The sequence below is a fragment of the Vulpes lagopus genome, chromosome 3 (assembly GCF_018345385.1).
Source record: "Vulpes lagopus strain Blue_001 chromosome 3, ASM1834538v1, whole genome shotgun sequence".
NCBI classification, from domain to species: Eukaryota; Metazoa; Chordata; class Mammalia; order Carnivora; family Canidae; genus Vulpes; species Vulpes lagopus.
Window position 1 is genome coordinate 45402502 of NC_054826.1, and position 26211 is coordinate 45428712.

Consider the following 26211-nt stretch of genomic DNA (forward strand, 5'->3'; position numbering starts at 1 on the left):
ACACTACTAGGGGGGCAGAGCTAGGGTTTCCAGCTAAGCAGGCTGAACCCACAGCCTCCATTAACTTGTTTTTCAATTTCTATGAGCAATTAGACAATAGGCATGCGTTTAGGAAATGCTAAACAATGTACTTAACACATGTTAAGTTTCTTAGCATCAATGGACAATCATGCTTAACAGAAAGGGATTCATTACCTCCTTGAGCATTTTCCTTTACTAGATGACAAAGGCTTCTTTCTCAGAACCCTTTGGGGCACCCCCGAGTCTAAGTGACAATGGAGTGTTGGGGAACATATAAGATTCCCTGCCAAGCTCTGGGCTGGGCATGGGTTCATGCCCGTGTCAGGGAGGGCTCAGGGCTGGGTGAGTTACAGTATGGAGCGAAGGGGGGTGGGGCAGGCTCACCTGGGCATACATACTCCTTCTTCTGCACATCCGCCACGTTGAAGCCCCTCAGGTGCACTGGAGCCATGCAGAGGGTGAACTGGCCAATTGTCCGCCGCTGTCGCAACCAATCCGAGAGCCAGGCCAGGTGGCAGTCACAGTACAGGTGATTGGAGTGGAGGCGCCTAGGGGAGGGAGGGACAAAGGTAAGACACTGTCACAGTGTGAAGTGAACAGAGCAAGCCAGACCTCTGTGCCTCTTAGCCCAGCGTGACAATCCTCAGGAGCCCAGGGAAGCATTTCCCTCTGCACTAGTGAGTTACCACAGGAGCCTCAGCCCTTTTATTGCCAAACCACAAATGACTGTTATCTTCACATGCAGGCCACATCCAACGGATGCCTCTGGGGTTCTGAGCAAGTCCTCATTTCTTAATAGCAATTCCACCCTTTTCTTTCTCACTCAAGAAAGCCTCAGCATGTAGGAAGAGGAGAGTGACATTACTAAAGCGATGGTTCCGAGTCAAACTTCCAAAGAGGTGACTTGGTTGCAAATTTCAGTAGTTAGCCTGGGTTCCAGATGGCTTGAAACAGCTCCTCAAGTTCAATGTCTCAGTCTGTAGTGGCACTGTGGCCAAGACCTTCATTCCCACCCACCCCCACCCCCGCCCAACACACACACAGTGAATGAATCCTCTCCCAGGGAATGCCGGTGGGCTTGTGTGCACTAGCCCAGTGAACAGGACATGTGGGAAAGGGTCCTTTTGGAAGGATGTGTCTTCTCTCCACCCGCTCCCGCCTAAATAAGGAACTGCCCATTCCAGACTCCTGCAGCCCATAGCAATGTCTCCACAGTGCTCCCCTTCTTCCCAAGTTAAATTCCACCAGGTGTATTTGTTATTCTTGTTCAGGTGCCCCTGGGAAGTACCCTCCAACCAGTTCCAGGACTCTTTGACTTTCCCCTTCTAGTAGCTGTGATTCCAGATCAATTTCTTGCCTCTGAGTGATTAACAATTGCTAAAGGAATCTGTATGTTCTACTTCTGAAAGGAATCCCATCTGATTAAATGGCTTGAATTTACTTTCCATTAATTGGGGGGGGGGGACTAAAGATGTCTGGGGGCTTCTACAGGTTCTTTCCCCCAAGGTTTCTCTATCAGCGGCTTCCGATTTCCACATTCCCCACAACCCTACATCATCAGAAATGGTGGTAGGTAAGTCTTAGTCACATCAGCTTATCATACGCTTGGGTTTACGATGCAAATTTCAAATGCCCAATCCTGGACCTGCTAATCAGCCAGCAGTACCTTGGGACTTTCAAGCACTCTGTGTCAAGTTGGTTAATATTGAGTAGCAGCTTGAAGCAGTGGCTTGGGCTACTTCCATGCCTGAAATAGAGAGTACTGAAGGGCTCTTGACCACACTCCAATTAGTATGAAGTTGGCATTGCTCAACACCGGCCACATGAAGCTAACTTGAGGGGTGTGCCGGCAGAGCCTTCCTGCTATGGCGTGGGTGCAATCCCTGGGCAGGCCAGGACCACGGGGGACCATGACAGCCTCAGGAGGTCCTAGAGTTCATCATATCTGACCTGATCTGATATGAGTTCATCATATCAACTAAATGAACTCATACCTAGGTAGAATGTGATCTTTTTTTTTCTGCTAAAATTTCGAAAAGATTTTTATGATTTTTGTTTCAAAATGATTAATTTCAATGTCATAAATGTTCTTTTGGATTTCAGAGCCTATACTTTAAAGTTGAACACATTTTCATAAGCTCCTAGGCCCAAGATACTGTGCCTGTAATGGGCCCCAAGCAATTCTCCCCTTTGAGTTTCAAAGCTCAGACTCCTATTCTGCTCCCTCTTCATCTGGTACCTCAGAAAGAGGTGCTGCAGGCGGGCAAGGGTAGGGGAGGCATGATCCTAAACTAGGGGAAGAACATGAAGGAGATGAGGGAATTCCTTTTCTATGCTGGGCCTTCTTGGGTCCATTTCATTTCTTGGACATTTCATTTCTTGGACATTTCAGCATGAGTGGAAACAATTTGTTTCCTGACTTATCAGTGAATTGTAGAGAGACAGAGAAAGAGAGACAGACAAGAGGGAGAGAAGGTGGAGGGAGAGAAAGAGAGAAAGGGGATGGGGTGTTGGTTCTATGGCCAGGAATGGACCACTGGGTATAAAGGCTAACCAGGAAAATGGCAACAGTGAGAAGTGACAGTCTTAGTGACAAGATAGAGCACAGGTAGACTGCAGTGGCAGCACAGGCTGCGGTGCTGGGGCACTTTTGTGTACTAGGAGGATCAAAGCCTTCTAATGAGAGTCTGGCTTCTATGAGGAAAGGCAGTTGCCTTCTTTGGCAGTGACGTATGGAAGTTGAGCAAACAGGGATTCCTATGAAGCACTGAGCATGTGCCCACATGCTAGGTCAATGTCGACAAATTACCATCAGTTCCAATCTGGGGTAAAAGATCAATGGAATGACAAAAGTGAGGTTTAGGTAAGTCAGATCCTTATTAAGCTGATTAATTTCTGGGATAATGAAAACGTTGGAGGTTTTCCTTTTGGAAGATTACATTAGGTTTGTTCTTTCTCAATCTCTGCCAGTCAGCCCCAAGCTACCTTTTTCCCTAACCTTCCTACAGATGGTTCCTAACCCTTCACCCACCTTTGTAGGGATTTCTTCCCCTCCAAGTGGGACCATGGAAAAGAGGTGACCAAAACTGATGTGGAAGCCACCTGAAGGCTCCTGTCAAAAGCCCAGGGCAGTGGACAGGCTCAGATCCACATCCCCACTCCCCCCGCTTGGAATTTTACCCACCAGAAGTGCTGGCAGGGTTGAGCTGGACAGATTCTTTTAAGCTCCAGCCTTTCATATCATGTTTGGGATATCAAATTGAGCAGTATTACCCCAAATACTAATATTGAAAGAAAAGTAATCACACGGATCATGAAACATGAGCCTGGACACTGCCAGGAGTATTCCTAATCCCCTTGTGAGAAGAAAAATTATTTTAATTACTTTTCGTAATTTTGGTGAATTGGGATGGCAATGACCTGGGGGAAGGTGGCCTCCAGGGGCCTTTCAGCCATGTGGCAGCTCTGGTTTCCCCTTCCTTGGTTCATCAGGAACAGGCTCTTCTGCTTTTGTTTCTGCTGAATGGTATGAATTCAGGCTCTGATGTCAAGCTGCCCAAATCTGACTTTGGCTTTGTGTTCTCCGACTCGGACTTCGGTCAGTGATTTAACTTGGGGCCTCAATGTTCTGATCTATCTATAAAATGGGAATACTAACAGTGCCTCCTCCCCAGGGCTAATGCAAGAAGTGCTTAGCACCAGGCCCTGTACACCGTTAACCACCAAAGTAACGTCTGCAGTTACTAACGTCGTGAGGAGACTAGCTCCACACTTCGGTCTCCTCCCGACCCGCAGCCGTCTCTGTCCAGGGTACCATTTCTCAGACACCAAGGCATCAAGGCACCTAGGTGGTTCCTGCGTGTATTTCTGCAATCTTTTGCTGATGGAAACACTATATTCCACGTTGGCAAAACCACCTTCACAGAAGATAAGGTGAATGAATACAAATGCCAATTTGTAAAAGGTGCCTTTTAGCCACAGGCGCTAAATTAAATTTCCAGCAAATCCTTTTAGAGAGGGTCAGTGTTCATTTTCTATAAAATGTGGCTTTCTGAATTAAATATAAAAGCTTTCCTTTAGAAATCCCATTTATGACTTCCTTCCTCTCTCCTCTTCGCTCCCCTTCCCCCCTTCTCCCGTCTCCCCCACCCCCACTTTAATTACAGTGAAGGGGGATTAGTCAGTGCAAGTCCCTGGGGAGTTCTGTACAGAGCTGTCTCTGAAATTAAACTAAAGAGAAAGTGGCAGCGGGGATGGAGCAAAAGAGAACAGAAGAGATTGATTGATTGATCTGAACTCATCAGATGAGTGTTCAGGACCATGGGGAAGGATGACAACAGAAACAAGGAGAAGAAACTTCCACCCTCCTTTCCCACTGGAGGCAGCCCAACAAGGCACCTGAGATCCAGACCTCGCTCCCACCCAGCCCCCATCCTGTGGACCCAGCCCAGCTTCTGTGATTGCTGCTCCCAGACGGAGAAGAGGGGAGGCTGAAATCACAGAGGAGCAGCCACAGGGGCCAGGCTGAGGGTTTGCGCAGGTGAGGTCCCCTTTCCTTCTACTCAACCATCCCGTCTAGAGGGTGGAGGCACTGCTTCTGGAGGCTTGCAGTCAGCTTCTTGGCCAGCAGCCCTGGGCATGCTCCTCTGTAGCTCATTCGTGGCTTGCTGTGCACTTTGAAGAGGTCTTTGAAGACCTCATGGTTTCTCCATTAGTGCACCATCCAGTTTAAATGGAAAGGAAAAGGATAGATTTTCTTGGTCAAGTTGTGCTTTCATATGAGGGATCAAGGGAAGAAATGAGAGGTAATGATGAACACTGGACTCAGATTCTTCATAATAACTCGCATGTGTCAAGGGCGCACCAAGACACATCCCCCCTACATGCTAGCATATTTTACTCTCAACAGTGTGAGATGAGCATTTATTAATTCACTGTCCTTTGCAGGGCAGAGAGATGAAGAAACCTGCCCAGAGTAAGTGGCAGACAGAGCTCACCTTTAGACTCAGGTCTGCTTAGGGTGCCCCATACTATTTCCTTGGACAGTGTCTCACTGGTCTTTGCTTTATTCCCTGTCCCCAAGATAAGGTCACTTTCTCCCTCATGCTGGGGTTCCCAAATGTCAGGAACATCAAAATCTCCTGGAGGGCTTGTTAAAACCCAATGGCTGGCCAAACCCCCCAAGATTCTGATTCCATGAGTCTAATCTCATTCCCTGATGCTGATGCTGTGGGTCTAGAGACCCAACTTTGGGAATCACTGCTCTAAAGATTTTTAAATCTCTGAGGATTCCACATTGCTCAGGGGCCATGGATGAGCTGGTTGCTTGGAACTTTCACCCCAGATTTCTGGATAGAGCAATGATAGCAGTAAGTATCATTTATTTACTGTCTACTCCATGCCAGGCACTCCACATATCTAGACTCATTTGATCCTCATCATCACCCCCATTTATAGAGGAGGGAACAGAGGTCCCAGAGCTAACAAAGGGCACAGCAGGAATTCCAGCTCTTTGCCTTGGCCCTATATGTATTTAGCTGAAGGCTCTTGGGGGCTGGCTCTCCACTACTACTGTAATGCAAACACCAATGTTGTTCCACCAACACAAGAAAACCATCAACGTAAACCCCTTTGGAATGGCCAACAGAGTCCATTTGCAGAGAAACTTACAAAAGAGTTTCTGGTTGAGAAGAGAGGGGAACTCCCCAGGTATTAAAGTCAGTGACACTGCTCTCAGTATGGGGTGTTGTGGGGAGATTTGCTTTCCCAGCACACAGAAAAGGCAGGCTTGAGCCTCCCCTGAAATTAAAGGTCAAGAACCAAGCTCCTGTATCCTATCAGGATACCATCAAGAGAGCAGGGGAGTGTGTTGGGTGTAGGCCAGGAGGATGGGAGTAGGAGGGACTAGGGTTCCCACTCCTCCACTGAAAGCGGAGGGGAAAACATAAGCATGGCACTGCCAATGGCATGTGACATTAGCTAAGAAATAGTAATCATTACGTCCTGGTTCTATATGTTCTGTGACAACATACACTGATAAACTTCCCATCAGGGTGGAAAATACAGAGACAAATGCCAGTGTCCCAGAGTAAAGAGAAATGAATCTATCTACTGTGGAATGGAGGTTCAGAACCATGAAGGGAGGGCACTGTGGTGCTTCTCCTCCATTTGTTGCTCACTAACACCTCTTAGTGAGTAGTGGGAAGAGGCAGTGTTTGCTTTAGGACCCACATGTAGAGTCAGCACAATAGGTTTCACCTGCAATTCAGAGGGCTGCACTTATGGCTGAGCGTGGCAGGGAGTTGGTAGGGTAGAAGCAGAGATCTTTACTTACAGAGTTCGAATCTTCGGCATGTGGTTGAAGCTAGTGACCAGGATGCGGCTAATGTTGTTGTTGTTGAGGGTGCTGTGAAGGTAGAGGAAAAAGGGAAATGGTTAAGAAGGAAGTAGCATGGCACAGGGGGTGGGGTAGGACCAGGATATTTCTGGAAGGTGGGGGGAAGGACAGATGTGACTGGCAAAAGAATCATAAACCAACAGCTATAGAGTAGCTGGAGACAAGGGGGCAGATCTCCAGATAAGAGAATACCTGACACTTTTTTTCAGGTGGCTCTTTCCTTGCCTCTGCTGCCCACTCAGTACTCATGGACCCACTTGGAACAATAAGAACACCTCCTGAAATCCTAATATGTGCTTAGTGCCTCATTATGGCATCTCTAATTCTCACAATCACAGTTAAAGTTGCATATTACTGCCCTCATTTTTGAGAGAAGAAAACAGACACATGTCATTTTGGTTAGTAACGCATGTCCCTGTTAGGTAGGCATTATCCTCATGCTACAGATGGGGAAACTGAGCTACAGAGATGGGATCTAACTCTTCCAGGGACCCACAGCTGCTAAGCTTGAGAGATGGGATTCGAATCAAGGACTATCTTGCTCCAATTGCCCTGCTCTGCCCGTTGCATATACTGCCAAACACAGGATGCTACATGGATGGTTTATTCTGGAAGTATTTTCTCATTAGCTCATCCTCTCGTGCCCTCCCAGGGGCCCCCACTGGCCTAGGAAGAAGCCTTTCTTTGGAAGCCTTCACTGCTTAAGCAGACTTCTTTTGTCTTTGGCTCTTGGTAAACACATTACCTTTGTCTTAAAATGTCTTCCAGTACTTTCTATCCTGTGCATTACTACAGCCCCATGACCTAGTCCATACATGATTCAAGTTGAATCTATATACTCTAGTTGTCTGATCTTGGGCAAATTACCAGCATCTCTTAAACACAGGTTCTTCATTGGCAGAATGAGGCAGGGAATTGTACCTATGTCACAGACTGGTAAAAGGCTTAGTGGGCAGTATATACTCAGGAAACGGGGGCTACCATGTTACTGACACTGGTAGAGAATCTAGCACTGTCCTGATCATTCTTGTTGCCCTCCCACCCCAACCTCCACGGAAGTAGAAATACAGCTTCATCCAGCACAGTGGCCTCCATACCCGCTGCACCCAAAGGACCTGCACACTCTCTCTCTCTCTGTGACTATCATAAATAAATAAAAAATTAAAAAAAAAAAAAAAAAAAAGGGATCCCTGGGTGGCGCAGCGGTTTGGCGCCTGCCTTTGGCCCAGGGCGCGATCCTGGAGACCCGGGATCAAATCCCACATCAGGCTCCCGGTGCATGGAGCCTGCTTCTCCCTCCGCCTGTGTCTCTGCCTCTCTCTCTCTCTCTGTGACTATCATAAATAAATAAAAAATTAAAAAAAAAAAAAAAAAAAAAAAAAAAAAACAAAGGACCTGCACAGATTCTCTGCCCTGCCCCCGCCTGCCCCAACCACAGAATTCCAGTGACCACAACCCCTTGCCCCAGCCTATCCCTCAATGCCCCCGTGGCCTACTTAGCATTTATCTGGCTAATAAGGCCAGAAATAAATCTGTTTACCTGAAGACACAGAACCTAATACTTCTCCCTCCCTTCTCCCATATTTACCATGAGTCTAGCACCATTTTAGGCACACGGTATGGTACACGTGGTATGGTACATGTTGGAGGACATGTACCAAGTATGGTACAGACCACATTTGTTGACTGCTTCTGCCTTTTCCATACTTTACCAATGTTCCAGTGTAGACACCTGGAATTTTATGAAGTTGAACCTACACAGCCATTCTGTTTCGTGTGGTTTATCTTTTCTATAAAGTCTATGTTAATCCATCCTATCTCCATATACCCAGGAAGCCTTCAGAATATCTCATCTGACAAGGCTGGAAGGAAGCTTCCTGGGTGTGGGGGGGACTATGCCCTCTAGCCCTCCATCAGATTAGGAATTTCTCTGGGGCAGAAATGATGCCTTTGTTTCCCTCTCTATTGGTTCCAGAGTTCTAGAATCCATACTTTGGGGATATCTCGTTAAGGTCACTGACTCACTACCAGACAAAAATATGACTATCTCTCTCAAAGGCAAAAAGCAAGAAGCCTTTGCAGAAAAGAGACTTCCTTCTAACCTGCCCAGCCACTCACATCAGGTTGAGTTCACAGCCAGCCCTAATTTAGCTGAATACACAGTACAGTTATATGCAGGGCTTGACTATAACTGCATCCGGCAGTAGTCCGGCAGCTATGACTTATTAATGTATTACTACACTGATATTTAAATGTGAGCTGTAATGAGGGCTATAAAACATTTACGATAATAGCAATTATTCCAGAACCAAAATGACTAAACACAGTATTCAGACTTTCATGATTTGCTGTGTGGGGCTGGCCAGCCCAGGGATGTCAGAGGGCTGGTAACCTCTTGGATACTGCTCTCCATGGCAGCTACAGGTTTTGTTTCCCTAATAAACCCAGATTTATTTGATCTCCAGTCTTGGTGGCTTGTCCCCATGCACGGAGTACGGTGCTCTATCTGGTTCTTGCACCTCTAAGTTGCCAGCTTTCAGTGGAGGTGGTGTTGTCATAACCCCAATGCAGTGGAGCAGAGATGGGGAGCTTGTGCCTGGAAGGCAGAGACCTGAGTCAGATTCTGGCTCTGCCACTTACAGCCTGTGCAACCATGAGTAAGTTTTCCTAATCTCTTTAGGTTTCCTCTTTTAACATGTAGATAATAATAGCACCAATCTCACAGAGCTTTTGTGGCGATTAAAGACAATGATACTAATAATTGCCAACATTAACTGGGAGCTTATTGTGTGCCAGGCAGGCACTGGGCTGAGGGTTCTCCTTGTACCATCCCATTTAATTGCTGCAAATACCCTATGAGGTGGGTGCTTTTGCTATCATCTCCATTTCATGGATGAGGTAAGCCTGACTCCAGAAATGATGCCTGGATTGGTTGTCTCCTGATAGGATAATAGATTACTAAAAATTGTGTGCTTAAAGCAACACAGTCTGGAAGTCAGAAGTCTAAAATGGGTTTGTGGGACCACGTTTCTTCTGGAGGCATCAGGAGGAGAATGTTCCATTGTCCTTTGCTGTCTGTCCTGGGTCTATGGTCCCTTCCTGCAATACTCTGACTGCCTAATTCTGCTATCATAACTCCCACTGTTCACTGTGGCCTGCCTTTTGTTATGAGGAGCCTTGTGAGGACATTTGGAGCCTAACTGGATGATCCAGGATAACTTGCCCATCTTAGGATCCTTATCTTAGTCACATCTACCAAGTCCCTTTTGCCATCCATATAAGGTAACTTTCCTAAGTTACTGGGATAAAGATACAGATTTTTTTTTTTTTTTTTTTTGAGAGAGAGAGGGGGGGGGGGGGCATTATCCAGCCAACTACCATGCCCTGAAACAAAGCATGGAAGGCATACTTGTGAGCACGAGGCCTGGCTCATGTGCTATGCTCAGTAACACTCAGCTGTTATTTTAGCTTATGTTTCTTCAGTATTTTATGGTTTACAATATGCTTTCACATTCACTTCATTTGATATTTGTAGAACTTGGGAGGTTGGAATTCTTATCCTCAATTTATAGATGAGTGATTTGAGGCCATGCAAGGGATATCTAGGGTTGCACATGGGTTCCTGGAGGATTTGGGAATCACTGTTTTTCCTTTATACCACAATTTCTCCCAACTTACCCAGTGCCTCCTGTTTTCAGGGCAAGCTTGTTACCCTAGCATGGACAGTCTCTGTCATGTCCACCCTGGCACCCAAAGCTAGAAAGAATTACACAAGTGTCCCTTGTTCTAGAAACTTCCTTGAAAATTAACCAGGAAAATAAATGGTTGGGTTTGACAATGACCCACCATTGGATGGCTGGCCCAGAGTAAGCTGTGGTGACCTCATCACCTCGTTTAATTTACCTTCATCTCCTGGAGGAGTTTTGCCAGTTCCACAGTCTAGCTTCAGCTTCACTGCTCTGTTCCTTTGGAGATATTCTGAGGAAATATGCTTTACCCCAATTCACCCAGGTCAGAGGGTTTTCCCCAAATAAATGCTCCCAATTCAGTATTTTCAATCAGGTGCCAAGATCAAGCTCATGGTTAAATTAATTCTATAAGACTTCAGAACTACTCTGCCCCCACCCCCGTGCTCCCCATTTTTACACCATCACAAGTTACTAAATGGGCATTTCAGTATAAACTAGAAATAAGGCCACCCCCATCCCATGAGATTTAAAGACAATCTGCCTACCTCCCATATCTTTTTTTGTAAAACCCTTACCCGTTATACTGTATTGATATTGAGACTAAGTATGACCTGTATACTATGCAATCACTCTTCTGTGTTGTCATAATCAGGGCATAAATGCTTAGTGAAAAAGGATCATTTTCCATTTTATTTTATTTATTTATTTACTTATTTTAAAGATTTTATTTATTCACGAGAGACACAGAGAGAGAGGCAGAGACACAGGCAGAGGGAGAAGCAGGCTCCTCGCATGAAGCCCAATGTGGGACTCAATCCCAGACCCCAGGATCATGTGCTGAGCCAAAGGCACTCAACAGCTGAGCCATCCAGGCATCCCAATCATTTTCCATTTTAAAATGATTCACGTGGACACTGCTACTTCTACCAATGGATCCCATCCTCTCAATTGTGAGCACCAGAAGGAGGGCATTAAACTTTTTTTCCCCTGGGCACTAAGGGATTAGTGAACTTATTACTCCTGTAGAGCACAAATAGAACCTCAGTACCCTGAAAAAAAATGTGCTTGTGTGTTCCTCAGCTAAGTACCGTGGTACTGTGGCAAGACAAAGGCTTCCCAGTAATGAAGACTACGTGAGGAAGTTGTGCACATACTGGTCTGTTCCAGAGGATACAAACTACTGCCCACAAGTCAAATCACATTCAATACAGCCTGTTTTTTGTATTGTCTATGGCTGCTGCTTCTGTGTTATGACAGCTAAGTAGACGCAACAGAGACCATAGGACTAGCATAACCTAAAATAGTGACATCTGCCTTTTTATAGAATATGTCTGCCAATCCTGGTTGCTCTAGAAATGGGAGGTTCCAGTATTGTCCTTGTCAGTAATTACCTGTGATAACTGCTCTATAAGAAGAGAAAATCAGGTCAGAACTTCTCAAAACACTGGTAGGAAAGCCCAAGTAGCAACGGGTAGAGCTAGGAATCCAAAGTAGGTGGTCTAACTCCAGAATCCACACTCCTGGCCTACATCACGGTTCCACTGCTTCCAGAACCTATAATGCTATGATGAAATCAGAGCCACAGAGAAGACTCTGTCAAATGACATAGCAGGTGAATTTACCTTGGGTTGGGTATGGGATGAACTTGGGTAGTGGTTCTCCAAGTATGATCCCCAGACCTGCAGCATCATCTGGGAACTTGCTAGACTTGTGGGTCTCCTCCACACCTGTGGATCTTCATCCAGACCCACTGAATCAGGGGCTCTGAGGGGGGTCTCAGCCTTGTGTGTGTTAAGGAACCCTCCACAGGATTCTCATGCAACCTCAAGTTTGAGAACCACTGAGCTAGAGAAAAGGCTAAGAATAGAGCCTTTAACCTAAGTGTAGAGGACATTATATAGGCTCCTTCTTCCTGACTCTGGGACCAAAGGCCTCTTTTGTGGAGGGCATGGTGTTTTCCTGCCTAGAAAGAGGCCCAAGCTCTGAAATAGTACACAGCCCTCAATTGGGGTAGCTGTAATCACCCTGGGAAAGCTCCAAATTGGCACCTGCTCCTGGCTCCCCACTGTCCTCTGCTGAGTGCTGAAGTGTGGCTCTCCCTCACATCCCTCAAGATAGCCATCTTTGATCTGGAGGAGCTAAGTCCAGCTGCAGCCACACCACCCTGGCAACCTTAATAAGGCTGACATTTCCCTCTGTCTCCTCCGATTAGGCCATCACTTTATCACTCTGTGCTTTCTTGGCTCTGGGTGTAATCTGCGTGTTGTGTGTCCATAACACTATGTAATTGGCTCTAATGCAGCAATATTATCTGTGAGCATGTATCACATAATTGCAAAACCAGGCATCCACAGTGAGTGCCACTGCAGACTCCCAGTATGCCAGCCTTCCTGGGACACTCTCTGAGCCCTCCTCTTCTCCTCCACACCTGTGGGAATCCAGACTTCTTGGGTCAGATAAACCCTCTTGGAATATTGGCCTCTTCATCCCTCATCTCATCTCAAAGCAGGTTGATTGTTCCTTAAGTCTAGGTACATAACGTGGTTCCCTCCTTAACAATCTTCAGGAAGGAGACTCTTGGTGAGTCATCAGCAGCCATGGCACCAGAATGCCTTTTAAAGTAAGCTTGGAGATGTGCTCACTTATACTTACAGACACCAGTGTCCAGTGGCCAGCACTCTAAGCTCAGAAGACGTAACTTCTCCAACAGGGCCTATATTGAATTCACAGAGGCAGACACAAACCACAGTAGGTAGCAGCGTTTTCTGAAGAGCAACTGAGTGCAAATACTGTGGCTGGACCCTGTAGGACGTATTTAAACTTCTGGCATGGGGAATGAAAAGCAAAGGGGGATGCTGGCAGTGTGTGGACCTCAAAGGGAGGGACTGAGGGCTCACTTCTGCCTCTCTCTCTTGCTGGCTCAGACAGGGAGAGAGGAATGAAACTATGGATGCTTTGGGTGCCTTCTCTCTTCTCTGGCTTACATGTCAGAGCAGGGCTGGCTTGTCTCAGTCTTGCGCGGTGGCTGCTGACCGATGGCCATCATGGCACCAGGAATCAAGGCCTATGCTGATGACCAGGCCCTCCTCATGCTCCTAGGTCCTGGGAATGTGCATGCTGTTGGCTCAATCCATTATAATGTGTGTAGGTGGTGTCTCTTTGTGGACCCGGCTGCAGGAGAACACACACCAAATGCCCACTGAGGTTAAGGGAGGCATCCTGAAGACTTTCCCCCAGCCTAGAATCTCTCCTCAACTCAATGACTCAGTCATTTCAGGATGAAACTCCCCTGAATATGCCCCTCCTATCAAGGTTGAACCGGCCTCTCTCATCCAGCTTTGCAGTTTTGCTTTGGCTGAAGGCTCTAGGAAACTCCAGAAGTCAGGAAGAATGTACAATGATGCATCCTTTGAGAAAATCTAAACTGAATAGGTTCTGCCGTGAACTCCCTGCCTTGTAATCAGCAAGACTAGTGAAGACTATTGCTTTAAGGTGAGCTTGCCAAGATCTTCTAATAAATATGTCAGTAAGAACAATAACAATACTGATACTAATTATTAAGTATTAGCTATGGGCTGGCACTGAGCTGAGCACTTTTCACACATTATCTCATTTAATTCTCCTAATTATCCTGAGGTAGTCCTTTCCATTTTGGAGCCTCAAAAGATCAATGCACTCTGCTCTGACCACAGCTATAAAGTTGCAGAGCCAGTGTTCAAGTATAGGGAAGTGGGATACCAGGGGACTATATATATATATATATATATATATATATTTTTTTTTTTTTTACTGTTTCACAAAACTGCCTCTTCCAGGATTGCCTGACAGATGCTGGCTGTCCAATTTCCACGTCTTTTCCAAGGCAGAGATGAGTCCTAGAGGCTAGTGTTGCTCTCAGCCCTCCCAGGCTCCTGTGTGGCAGGGACTATGGTCTCTGCCTCTCTGCCAAGGCTGCTCAACGGCAGTAGCATCACTGGACCCTCCTCTTGTCCACTGAACACAGAGCTCAGTATAGAGACAGAGAGCAGTGGAAAAGGCTACACAGGAGAGAGGGCAATTGGTTCTTAGAGCCTTCTGAGGTCAAGGTTTGGCTAACAAGTCTAAGCGTTGCCAGAAGCCGCCCTTACTGTTGGATGGGTTGGTTGGAATTTTTAAGCATACCCCGCACCACCAAGAGCACAGATCTGCTTCTTAAGCAGAGCTCATGTTTGGGTTGTTTGGGGCAGGTGGTGAGTATCTGAGGGCAGATGGGGTAGGAGGGGTAGGAGGGATGGGAGGGATGAGAAGGATGGAGGGAGAGAGGGGAAAGGATGGTGGGAAGCCGCCTCTCTCACGTTACCTGCTCTCCAGGACTATCCTGGGTGCCGCCTATTACTGACTTCCTTGATCTCCCTGAGGACCGTTTAAATTAAAGCTCATAACCATTGTGTGGGCATATAATGAAACCAACTGATGCCGCACTGATTAGTCCATTACTCTCAACTGTTAGAAAACATAATGATCTCACAAGGGGCCTTATTCACTGACGTATAGCAGGCGAGCTCTCATTTGACACCTCAAATTAGCAGCCAAAGCAATAACAGCTGGGGTTTTTGTCTCAATATTTGTACCCGACTCTAAAGTGATTTGGCAACTGGGTGAGCGTTATTTTTAAACACAGAGCTCTCACCGCCAAGTAACATTTTAAATGGTCTCCAGGTGTCATGTTAAACCTACAGAAATAAATAAAAACAATCAGCTGCCAATTTGAGTCTTTGATGATACGGATTCCTTAACAAAAGGGCTTGTCTTTGGTTCTCCCCTCATTAGATATTCATATTGTGACAGGCAGAAACTCATCTCCTTCTACCGGGCAGAGCCTCGGTGTTAAAAGGGGGAAAAAATGCCTCCAAAATAAATGTAAAAAGTGGAAGATCAAAAGAGAAAGGTGAATCCTCAAATCCTGCCATTGCTCGTCAGATGCCCAGTAGTGTAGGTATTCCCGATGCTCCAGTGTTTTAGGTCCCTCGATTCTGAAGAACTCCATACTCATTTTTTGATATCATCTCACAGACACTGCCTGGTGGTGATTCAGAATGATTCAACCGCCTCCCAATGAACAATTTAATTGTAAAAATGTACCTTAAACGACAACATGAATGAGTGGCCTCTCCCGATTCTGTTTCGTCACCCATAGGCTGGGAACCTGGACGATCCATCTTGTCTACTACATTATTTAGAAATCAGGAAGCTGCCAGCATGCCAAGATGTCTGCAGTAGGCTGAGCATGGAAGAATGACCTCCAACTTACATAACTGAGCAGGTGAAAGTGTAGTTAAGGTGGGGGGCGATGGATGATTTTCCCCTCAGCTGCATTTCAGCCCATGAGTGAGGGAGAAGGGGGAAGTTTTTAAATGCCCACTAATGTGTACACTATGAGAGAACAGAGAACAAGCCAGTTTTGCACCCTGTTGTATAGGCAGGGCCTTGCCCAGTATTTGGCACATAGAATAACTCAATAAATATTTACTGCATGGATGGATGAGTTTCAAAATGTGAAGGGTCATGCTTTTGGCATCTTTTCATAAAAATAAATTTCCACTCTGAACAGCCGCCTGGGCTGATCTAGGAGTACAAACTCAATTGCCTACAGGAGCCAGGTTTTACATCTGAGTAAGTGGGTTGCGTGGGGTCTGCAGTAAACCCCGCTCTGCCACCCGAGATCATCATTTCTCGTTTCAAATGTTTGTTGCTATGCTGGAATGTAGGTGCAGTGCTGCCAGTGGTTCTTTTTTTTTTTTTTTTTTAAGAGAAAGCCCAGACATCTAGAATTTTTATGTGAAGTCTCCTGGTTTTTTAATACTGGTGATTGAATCATCTTAAGGAACAAAAGTCACAAATGAAAAATAACTTGGATTTGGCTTGCAGATGCCAGTTTTTAGTCTCTGAACGAAAAAGATCAGTTTAACAATCTGAATCAAATATATGTATATCAATCACATATATATCACATGTCTCACATACACACCAAACATGTATATTTAACATACCACATATATAACATACTTTGAGATATGGATATGTATAAAAATTGAGATATATATATTATATATATAAAATCAAATGGTTTGTTATGGTATGTTAATGGTAAAATGTGGTCAATGCCTTCCTTCTATACTGCATCTCCTCAAGGGCAGCCACCTACTATTCAAATGAATTATCTTAAGTCATAGAAAATTATTCAAATCCCCTCCCCCTCCAACTATCATTACCTGGAGACAAAGAGTCTTGAGAAAGTTTCTGTTTATAAGGGGAAGACTGGATCCCACCAGGCAGGCTTGTTCTTGCCCGCTTTCCACACAGGGCGGCTAAAGCTGTTAGTTATTTCTTACATACAGTTCAGAATGAAGCCCCAGAGTGCATGAAGCTCTCTGTTCCTGGGCTGAGATGCTGGTAAGATCCAGGTCTACCCTCTGATATTTGCAAGGAAGGGGCTCTCTTAGGGAGCCAGGCTCAGTTTACTTGGGTGACTTAGGCTCTAAGGGGAGCAGGATGCTTCCTTTATGGGGCCTTTGGTCACCACTGGTAGCCAGGATCAATGGTGTAGAATTTAATCTCTTCCCGGATTGCCTTGCTAACCTACTGAACATTGGGGTGGTCGTCTCCCAAGCAGTGGCTGTAGGACTAGAAGGCCCTAGAAAGGGAGAGTGTTGGTTCCCATACAGAACATGCACTGTTCTCTCTGGAAAAATGCTAACGATTAAGAGATGATGGGATGGACAGGGCACAGAGGCTGGCTTCACTATTCTTTGTTTCCCTTCTGCCAATACAGGAGAAAGGTAGACAGAGCACTGGATAAAGAGCCAATGGGCTGTTTTCTGGCTTGGTTCTTCTGTGAAATATTTCTATGGCTATATATAAGTCATTCAGCCTTCTGGGGGGAATTCCTTTCTTTTCAAACGAAATGGTGGGGCTGGTTGACCTCCAGGGTCTTTCCAGGTGACAGTTCCACTCTCTGATTCCCACTGGGCTGGTGCTGGTTCTAAAATGGCTATTCTGGAATGGGGGTAGCAGTGGAAAGGGGTTGTGGAGTCTAGATTTGTATAAATATGGGACATTTGGCCAAAATCTGAAAATCACAACTAATCCCCACTGCATTTGAAAAGTTTTGCAGGGTTGGCTCTTTTTTCTTTTCCTCGTTGTGAAAATAAAGCTTCAGCTTCTGTGGGGTTAATGGGTTTGCTTCCCTAACTAGCTTATGTCTGGAGAAGGGACGGGTCCAGACACGGGAGTGATTTTCCTACCCAGTTGATTTTGTGGAAGTGATTTGCAGGGCTGAAAGAAGTGAATAATTGGGATCAGGAAACTAATTCTCGCAGAGAGAGGGTTTCACTTGGAGGGGATATGGTTTTAATAATCATACTTCTGGGTTTTAATGAAAATGGGTCTTTTGCAGGTAAAAGATCCAAATGGTTAAATTCAGAAAGAGAAAGGGCAGGGTGGAGAGTGAGGAGAGTGGCAGATATCTCAAAGTATTTAGCTTCAGAAAACACAGTTTAAATGTGCCTCTTAACGTGAAATGGCCCCAATGGTTTGGAACAAAGCAAGCAGGAAAGCAAGCCTGGTGGGAGGTGTGGAAATTTGCAGAGGGCAACTCCTGTTCAAATGGGGTAGTCACCACTCAGCTCTAAACTTGCAATGTCCAATAAGGTAGCCATGAGCTAAAGGCGGTGATTTCAATTTAAATCAATTAGAATTAAATAAAAGTTCAGTTCCTCGGTTGTACGAGCCACGCTTGAAGTGCTCAAGAGTCACGCTGTGGTTAGTGGCTATCATATTGGGTAGCACAGATAAGAAGCATTTCCTGCATCACAGAAAGTCCTATTAGACAATGCTGCTCTAGACCATCAGAGCCACATGGGTGCCCAGGGTTGCCACAACTTCCAGATATTCCAGGGAAGTTGAAATTATATACTTTTAAATAAAATTACCTGGGTTTTAAACATTGGCAACTAATTTTAATTTTTTAAAACACCATAAACACTAAAACAGTTTAAAAAATCAAACTCCATATCTGAAGTTTTCAATTAACTATGGGACAAGAGTCAGGGTCCTCTGATTTAGTTATAAGTGGGAATGGGCACTGTAGGGCTTCTGGGAGTCCAAAGAGTCCAAATATGATATCGGAGAAAAAGAATCTATCTCCCTCCAGAGGACTTCACCATGCCTTGTTTATAAGCACTTTCGCAGATAGAAAATTGAAGCTCAGAGAAAAGGAGAGATGATGCTCTGATTCTTCCCAGCACTGCACCTCCATGTCTTCCCCATGCCATCTTCACCTACATAGAGCCAGCTAGTAGGAAGGGGTCAATTTCCTCCTTGAGCTCCTAGGACCTTGGCTTTCAGGACACAGGTCTGCAGAATAATGGACTCTCAGCCACAGGTGAGCTGAGCCAGCCAATATTCTGCATCCTGAATGAAAGTGGCAGCCAAGCAAGGGGCAGATTGGGCACTTCAAGGAATCATGGCTCTCTGGCCTGGAGATCCTTGAAAGCCATGAGATAAGAGTTGAACAAGGGCAAGACACTCACTAAACATGCACACGTATTGGTCACCAAAGCCATTGTTGGCTGCCGGGGGATAGAGAAAGGACAGAGGCTGACCACTGGCTCAGGAGTGCGTTTGCAAATTGGTGCAGAAGCTCCATTTGGGGAGTTCCCTGACTCCTGTGCATTTGGTAGCTCTGTGGTATTTCCCCACCAGTCACATTTTGCCCCCAAGAGGAAACTCTCTGGAATCTTTTTTCAAAGATGCAGTTATTTTTCTAGTTTGTCTTAGGTGGGACAAAGCAAACCAAAAGGCCACTCCCAAACCTAGTTTGTCATGTCAGGATTTCAGCCCAGGGACCTAGTGCCTGGAGTCTGTGGCCCCTGTGAACAGTAAGACTTCCACTACCTAATTCCACCTAAGTGGTGCTCAAAGAAGATGTTGCTAATGGGAGTCCTATGGATTCACAGACCCTCTGCTCAAGAACAGCTCAATGACTTTCACCATATCCTCTTAACCCAGGAATGTACAACAATGAATTTTCAATTCAGGGACTAAGCAGGCCTGTGGTTAACAGGAAAGTACAATCAAATGGATACCACTGGAATACTTTCCCCCACCTCAATTCTAGCTACTTAAACTGTTTTTGTTTTTGTTTTTAAGATTTTATTTATTAATGGGAGATAGAGAGAGAGAGGCAGAGACACAAGCAGAGGGAGGAGAAGCAGGCTCCATGCAAGAACCTGATGTGGGACTCGATCTAGGGAATTCAGTATCACGCCCTGAGCCAAAGGCAAATGCTCAACCACTGAGCCACCCCGGGGTCCCTACTTGAACTGTTAAAGTGCTGTTTATTTAAATGGAAAAAAAATTATTCCATATCTCAAAGGAAATGTCACTTTTTCCTTAAGCTGATGTTCTCAAAACCAGGCTAGTCATTTTAAAGACATGGCTATGATCGAGCCTTGAGCCTGGGAGACAATGAAGGAAGGGGGTATGTTGTGTGGCCCACGTGAGCATTTACAGAAAACCCAGTTCTTTTCCTAGTATCCTGGGGGCTGAATGGAAGTTACTGGTGCCTTCCACAAAGTGTAATTTTAATTCTGATTGTCTGAACAAATCATAATTTGTAGAACAGTACCAAAAAAAAATCATATTCTGGAGGTATTTTAAGACTTTCATTAGGCAGTGACACTTCTATATTCAAAGCTATGTCGTGACTAAATACCTTGATTCCAAATTCTCTTGAAACAAATGTTTCCAGCATCCAGAGAAACCCAGGTGAAACACCTGGTAAATAAATGAAAACGAGTCTTGTCTGGTAGAAAACACCACTTTTCACCATGGCTCTAATTTTGTTCATTGGTAATAAAAAAAAATATCGCCATTTAACTGGAGGAATAAAAAAAAAAAACCAAAGATAGTGTAAGAAATGTGCTGCTTCAGTAAAATACTACATCATTCAGCATTTAAAATATTTCTGGGGCAATCACAACCTTAGTTCTGTTCAGGACTGAAAGAGAATCTGGAGACTGGTGTGGAGTAGACATCCATTCCGTTAGTTAATTTCAACTGAATCTGGTTCCATGTACTTTATTTATTTATTTATTTATTTATTTATTTATTTATTTATTCATTCATTCATTCATTCATTCATTCATTCATTCATTCTATTCATTTGAGAGAGGGAGAGAGCGAGCATGAGCAGGGGCAGGGACAGAGGGAGAGGTAGAAGCCGGCTCTCCATGGAGCAGGGTCCTGGGATCATGACCTGAGCAGAAGGTAGCCACCCAGGTGCCCCATTTCCATGTACTTTGAATGACTATCTACATTCCATGTTTGTGTAAGGTTCTGGAGATAAGGCAGTGAAGCAGTATTAGACATGTCCTTCACCTTGGTGGTGGCGAGTGTCCTGGTTGGGTGTCTGCTATTTGCTAGACACACACCTATGGTACCTCCTTTAATCCACATACTAGCCTAAGGGGTTGGTATTACTGCCTCTATTTTTCAATGAGGAAATGAACCCCAAACCACCTGGTTTGGTGAAGCTGGACTGGCAGCCAGTCCTATGGGAGGACTCCAACATTCCCAAGGTCTGTGGGCTTATACTTCCAGGTTCTTTGGAATTGGATCTACTGCTGATTAAGGTGAGGTCATAGGTTTAGATCTGAGGACCCTGCAGGTCAACTTTTCAAAAAGAAAAACTATCATTCCTGAATCACTGTGGCATTTACCACAGCCCATGATCTTACTAATGTACATAATTGTTTCTTTGCTATGTGTGCTTCCAGAATGCTTGCTTGCTTGCTTGCTTTTTCTTTCTTTCTTATTTATCTATTTCTTTCTTTCTTTCTTTCTTTCTTTCTTTCTTTCTTTCTTCCATTCATTCATTCATTCATTCATTCATTCATTTTTGTAGCAGAGCAGTGAAGCCCTGGGGCTCAAATATCAGACAGAGCTGGATTTGCTACTTGAAGAGTAGGCCTGAGTACTTGCCAGTGGCACTTTGAGCAAGTCATTCCGCGTCTCTGAGCCTCGGTTTCCTCTTTAGAAAAATGAGATTAAGAGGTTCTACTTTGTAAGGTTGTGGTGAGGATTTACATGAAACGCTACATTCTAGTATCTTGTCATAGTCCCTGGAAGATAGCAGACACTAAGAAATGGAGGCTGTAACAGTAATGGTGACTATACTAATAATTGTTATAATATCATCGTATTACATGTTGTTAATTATTATTTGTTAATCAGGGCATCTAGTTCCACATTTGGAAGAAGCTCAGTTGAAGCGAACGACAGACCTTCTGGGTTTTCTGTACTGGGCTAACAAGGTCTATGAATGTCCTTACACCCAATGCCCAGCACCCTTCAGCCAAGTCAACAACCCCGTGCTAGAGGAGTGAGCACACCCTGATCTAGGTATCAGGGCTATTGTCAATTTCCTGTCATTGCCTTCTTCTTACACTAGCAAAGGGCTTTCTTCTCCATTCTTCTGTGTCTATGAGTGGGGCTTGGGGTCAGGCCTTTTGTACCTGCCCAGACATTGTTGAATATCTATCCTAAAAGTCTGGTCAGTTCCCACCCACCACTGTTTTAACTCTTGAATCTCTCTTCTCTAAATGTGGGCTAAGAAGGACCTCAGTACATGAGATGATAAAGGGGGTCCAGGGTACATGAAACTGGGTTGGGGGTGTTTTATCTCATTTCTCATCAGTTGCATAGACCCATAAACTGCTTTAAAATCAAAGGGAATTTGGAGGCTAGTTCAACTCTTGAGAAGAACTTTCCAGAAGATGGGGCACAAGAGATTCTTGCTTGCTTCTGTGGCATTCTGGCTCAGTTTGAGAATCCTGACCTCTTTATCACTTGGCCCTGCTTATACATTTCCATTCAACAATTTTGGTAAGCTCTGGCCTCTAGAGTTTGATCGGCCAGAGAACATGCTCTTCTAAAGCTTTACTGTCTCTGACACCCGACACCATGGTGGCACACAATGTGTCCCTGCTTCCTGTATGGATTAATAGTGGGGAGCCACCTGGGCTGGCAGGTAGTGGAAATGAATGGAGGTGGGTGGGACATTGAAGTCTACGCAGCCCATTGAAGGAGGAAATATGCTCTTCAGCCATAACCGACTGTCACAATGCAGAAATGCAGCCCAGAGTTGCCAAAGCTTTTGGTTTGCCAGAAATCCAAAGCTGGGCATCTGTACCTTTATGAAAATTTTTATGATTGTAAAATATGAATGCTAACCTTAAAAAATACTCCACAGGTTTGAAAAAAAAAAAACTCAACTGTGGGTGCAATGTGGTCTGTGGTCTATCTAGTTTGTGACGTCTAGTTTCAGGAGAGCAGAAAGCAGGATGGTTCCTTGATTCTGTCAAGTTTGCCCTCCTCCCCAGCTCTCCTAAATAATATAAAACACTTAATAATGGCTTTGAAAGGACAGCTGTGCTTGGGATCCCCAATCTAACTGAGGGCTTTTTTTTTTTTTTTCAGACAGCCTAGTTGCATGAAGGTGTCCGATGTGAGCAACGAACATGGGATCAGGGGTCCATGGGGTCAGGCTTGAGTCCCCTTGCTGACACCAACTTGCTGTTTTTCCCTTCTCTTAACCAGAGCCCAGACAAGGGTAGGGAAGAGAGGTACCTGGGTGCCAAATGGTACGTGGCCTGGGCCTCACTCTTGCCTGCTTCTCAGTTTCTCTGTGCCTTATCTCAAAATAAGAGGTCATCCTGGAAACAACTAAAGGTCCTTACAGGCCCAGCCTATACTAATGTCACTGAAATTCTAAAACTGGCAAGCGACATAAATGGAGAGAGACTTTCAAAACAATACACACAGTGGTTTTCTGCAGATGTACTGGACCTGCGTGTAATTTAGCTGGTACCAGTGATTTATCAAGGGCAGGCGGCTCACTGGGATATGTGAGCATTTTTAGGCTGTGCTCCTGACATTGTTGGTCTGGCATTTTTGGCAGCATATCTACTGAACTTCTGATTTGTTACATGTTGTCAGGAGACAGTGTCTGAAAATCTTTTTTCCTCTCCTGCAATACTATTGAAAAAAATTATTTTATTAATTAGATTTTCTCATTTTTGTTTTATTTGCCCATGCTCCTAATTTTTTTTTTTTCATTAAACATTTTCTGACCTAGGACAGCATGTCGAGCAAGGAGGTGCCTGGTATAACTGGCAAAATGCCTGGCTGTCATCAACCTAACTGGCCAGGAAACCCATAGCTCAGAGCAGCGCGACGAATGATTCCTGACCACATGGGGTCAGAAACGCAGTCTTGGCATATTTGACTGCAGTATAAGCAGAACTTGGAGAAGACTGAGTATGTGAATCACCAAATGTACAGAACAGGTGGGAATGAAAGGCCAAGGATGTGGGCGACAGAAGGCTGTCTGAGTCATAGAAACTCCCAGTTAAGAACCTTAAGGCCATACAGAAAGCTGGGGTTGTATTGTGGGAAGGTATCCAGAACGGAGCCCCCAAACACTGAGTGACAAAGGCCACTGGTGGAGGTCTAGAAGTGAGAATCAATCGTCTCTGGGACTAGAATGTAAGTCAGTCAAAAAGCAGGACTATTTTCTTCCCTCAACAAGTTTGATTGACCTTCAGCTTTGTGGGGACCCAATAGCTGGGGAGAGGAAATGATGATTTCACAAGCACGTGGGAGGCTCCAGCATTCTCCTGGGCAGGACTGTGAATCACCCACAGCTCACCTAGCCCAGCTCTCAGGGGCCGGTTCATGGTCCTCTGTGGCACACGCTGGCCATGCTTCAGGGGAGCCAATACCACAAGAGCCTTGGCAACACACATCGGGAAAGCAGCTTGGTAGAATGGTTAATCACACAGGCTCTGCTGCTTACTAGTTAAGCAGCCACTTGGCTTCTTTCAGATGGGTCTTCTGCAGAAGGAGGGCTGTGAGGATGCAGAGGGAGAAGGTGTGTACAAGCGCCATATCCACTGTCAGGCACAGGTAACCACACAACAGATGCTACAAAGACAGTATCATCTGTGTCATGCATCTTCCCCTGTGGTAGCAGTGGGCTCTTGAGAAGTGTGACCCACACTGTTTTTTTTCTCAGTCCCTTTTCTGGAGACCTGTGAAGGGGAGGAGGGTGGTGGCTCTCTTCCTTTGTTCACCATATTCTCTGCTAGACAATCCCCACTGGGCATGAGCCAAAAATGAGGATGAAGTGAGCAGATGTCATAGCCTTTTCCGGCCCGGTACCCATTCCTCTGGCTTTACCACCAGGAGTTCTCACCAGGAGCTCCCCTCCTCAGTCTCTATTCAGTGTATCCTGGGGGACAAACCTCAGCCTGGACGGGAAGAAGTTTTACAGCAGTTCCTTCCACAGAAAGGATGGAATAACAGGGGGATCCCGTGTGAAATATTTCCACTAGTAGTTGACATCCACAAACTTTCCTCAAGTTAATTTTGAGAGAGCTTTCCATGGAGGTGATCATGAGTCTTTCCTCGTTTTTTATTTCATCTGCCTAATATCAGAGAGAAAACGCACCTGCAATACTATACTTTGTCTTCTTAATTTGCAGACTTTTAAGGCTTTAGATACTTAAAGGTGACCTTTCTGGGGACGGCGTGTTTTGAACACCTCTCTCTCAGGAACTTATTAATATAGGATGCCTTCACTCAGTTCCTATTTATTATTTCATTGTCAAGATTCTTTATGGTGCCTAAGTTGTGATTACAGAGAATTGTTATAAAATGTCAATGTGCAGATGAGATTTGGAAGGTCTGGGGATGGGGAGGGGAGATTCTTTAAATGGAGATGTCAGCTCCAGCCAATTTCAGAACGGCTCACCATTAAGATAGATGGTTCCAAAGCCGTGTGCCTCTGCTGGAAATTAAAAACCCATGGAATAAATGATGATGATTAATTTTAAGTACTTAGCCATGTGAAGCCAAATGAGAGCGTCTTTAAAACAAAGCTATTGATCTGGCTTTGTTTGGAATTGAGAAGATAAACTAATCAGATCCTGTGGTCTCTTTGTAATAATAGGGAACGAGAACTACTTTTCTCCCCGCCCCCCATAGGTTTTTAAGCTTCAAGTGTGAGAAACCTGGTGTACCAACATGCTATAATATGCCAACGTTTTTAAAACAGCACACAATGGAGCAGAGAAGAATAGTCCAGTTCTGTCCCAGACAGGGGTTTGATGGGGATGAGGGCATGATGGGGAGAAAGTAAGGGGAGTGGAAAGGACAGCATTTAGAAAGCCCCTCCTTTGTGGTACAGAGGCCATCTCCTCTTAAAGTTGAGGAAACAGACTCAGAGAGGTTTGGCAGCTTGGCCAAAGTCACACTGTGCCCAGGCCCCCACGCCCAGGTGTGTCTGACTGCACAGCCCTCTCTTTTCCCCCAGACAGCCTTCCTGGTGAGACGAGGCACCACCACTCCTACTACAGATCGCTAGCATGCTGGCTGTCAGGTCGTCACAGCTGTTTCGTGGCAGCTGGTGATTTCCATTTCCTGGTCTCTTCCCAGAGAATTTTCTCATCCTCCTCAAGAAAAGGGTGACATGCTCCTAGCAGCCCTCTCCAGAAATGCTTTTTTTGCAGGCTGGGAAAATTGTGCCTACCCTTCTCAGCCCTGGTCTCCTGATAAGAGAAGTCCAAGATCACTAAATTGGGCTGGCATCCTCTCCCTAGCAGACGTTCATTTGTTGCCGGTTCTGGGGTCAGAGTTTGGGTGAGGAGCCGCCATCCATCTTAGGACTGACAACCTGACCTCCCTGGCCGTGGGTCCTGCTGTTTCTGTCCCAGGAATTCGCGGCTTTCATCAGATTTCCGGCACCTTGCAGCATCAGCAGCCCCTTTTATTTCCCGTGATTCCTCTTGGAATCACCTTCCTCTCGCACAACGTGGAAAGGCTTTCTCCAACCCGTGCCCACTGTCTGCGGGGCCAGGTGAATAGGAAGGTGGGAGGAGGACCTTCATGTAGAAAGGGATATTTTTCCACATCCATTCATTCATTCATTTGTTCGACATTTATTCATTCCTTTGGAAGTCAGAGATAGGTAATCTGGTGACTAGATAGTTTTTTTATTTTCAG

The 26211-nt window shown here is 45.3% G+C and overlaps 1 protein-coding gene across 1 annotated transcript in view; it reads right to left on the bottom strand.

Moving 5' to 3' along the window:
- The window catches only part of SLIT3 (slit guidance ligand 3), a 589537-nt gene that overhangs the window by 133435 nt on the left and 429891 nt on the right, over positions 1 to 26211 (bottom strand). Inside the window, exons 7-8 of the mRNA XM_041748203.1 lie at positions 6356 to 6427; positions 406 to 569 (exon numbers count right to left, since the gene is read on the bottom strand). Coding sequence (XP_041604137.1) covers positions 406 to 569; positions 6356 to 6427 — 236 coding nt within the window. The remainder of the gene's footprint in view (positions 1 to 405; positions 570 to 6355; positions 6428 to 26211) is intronic.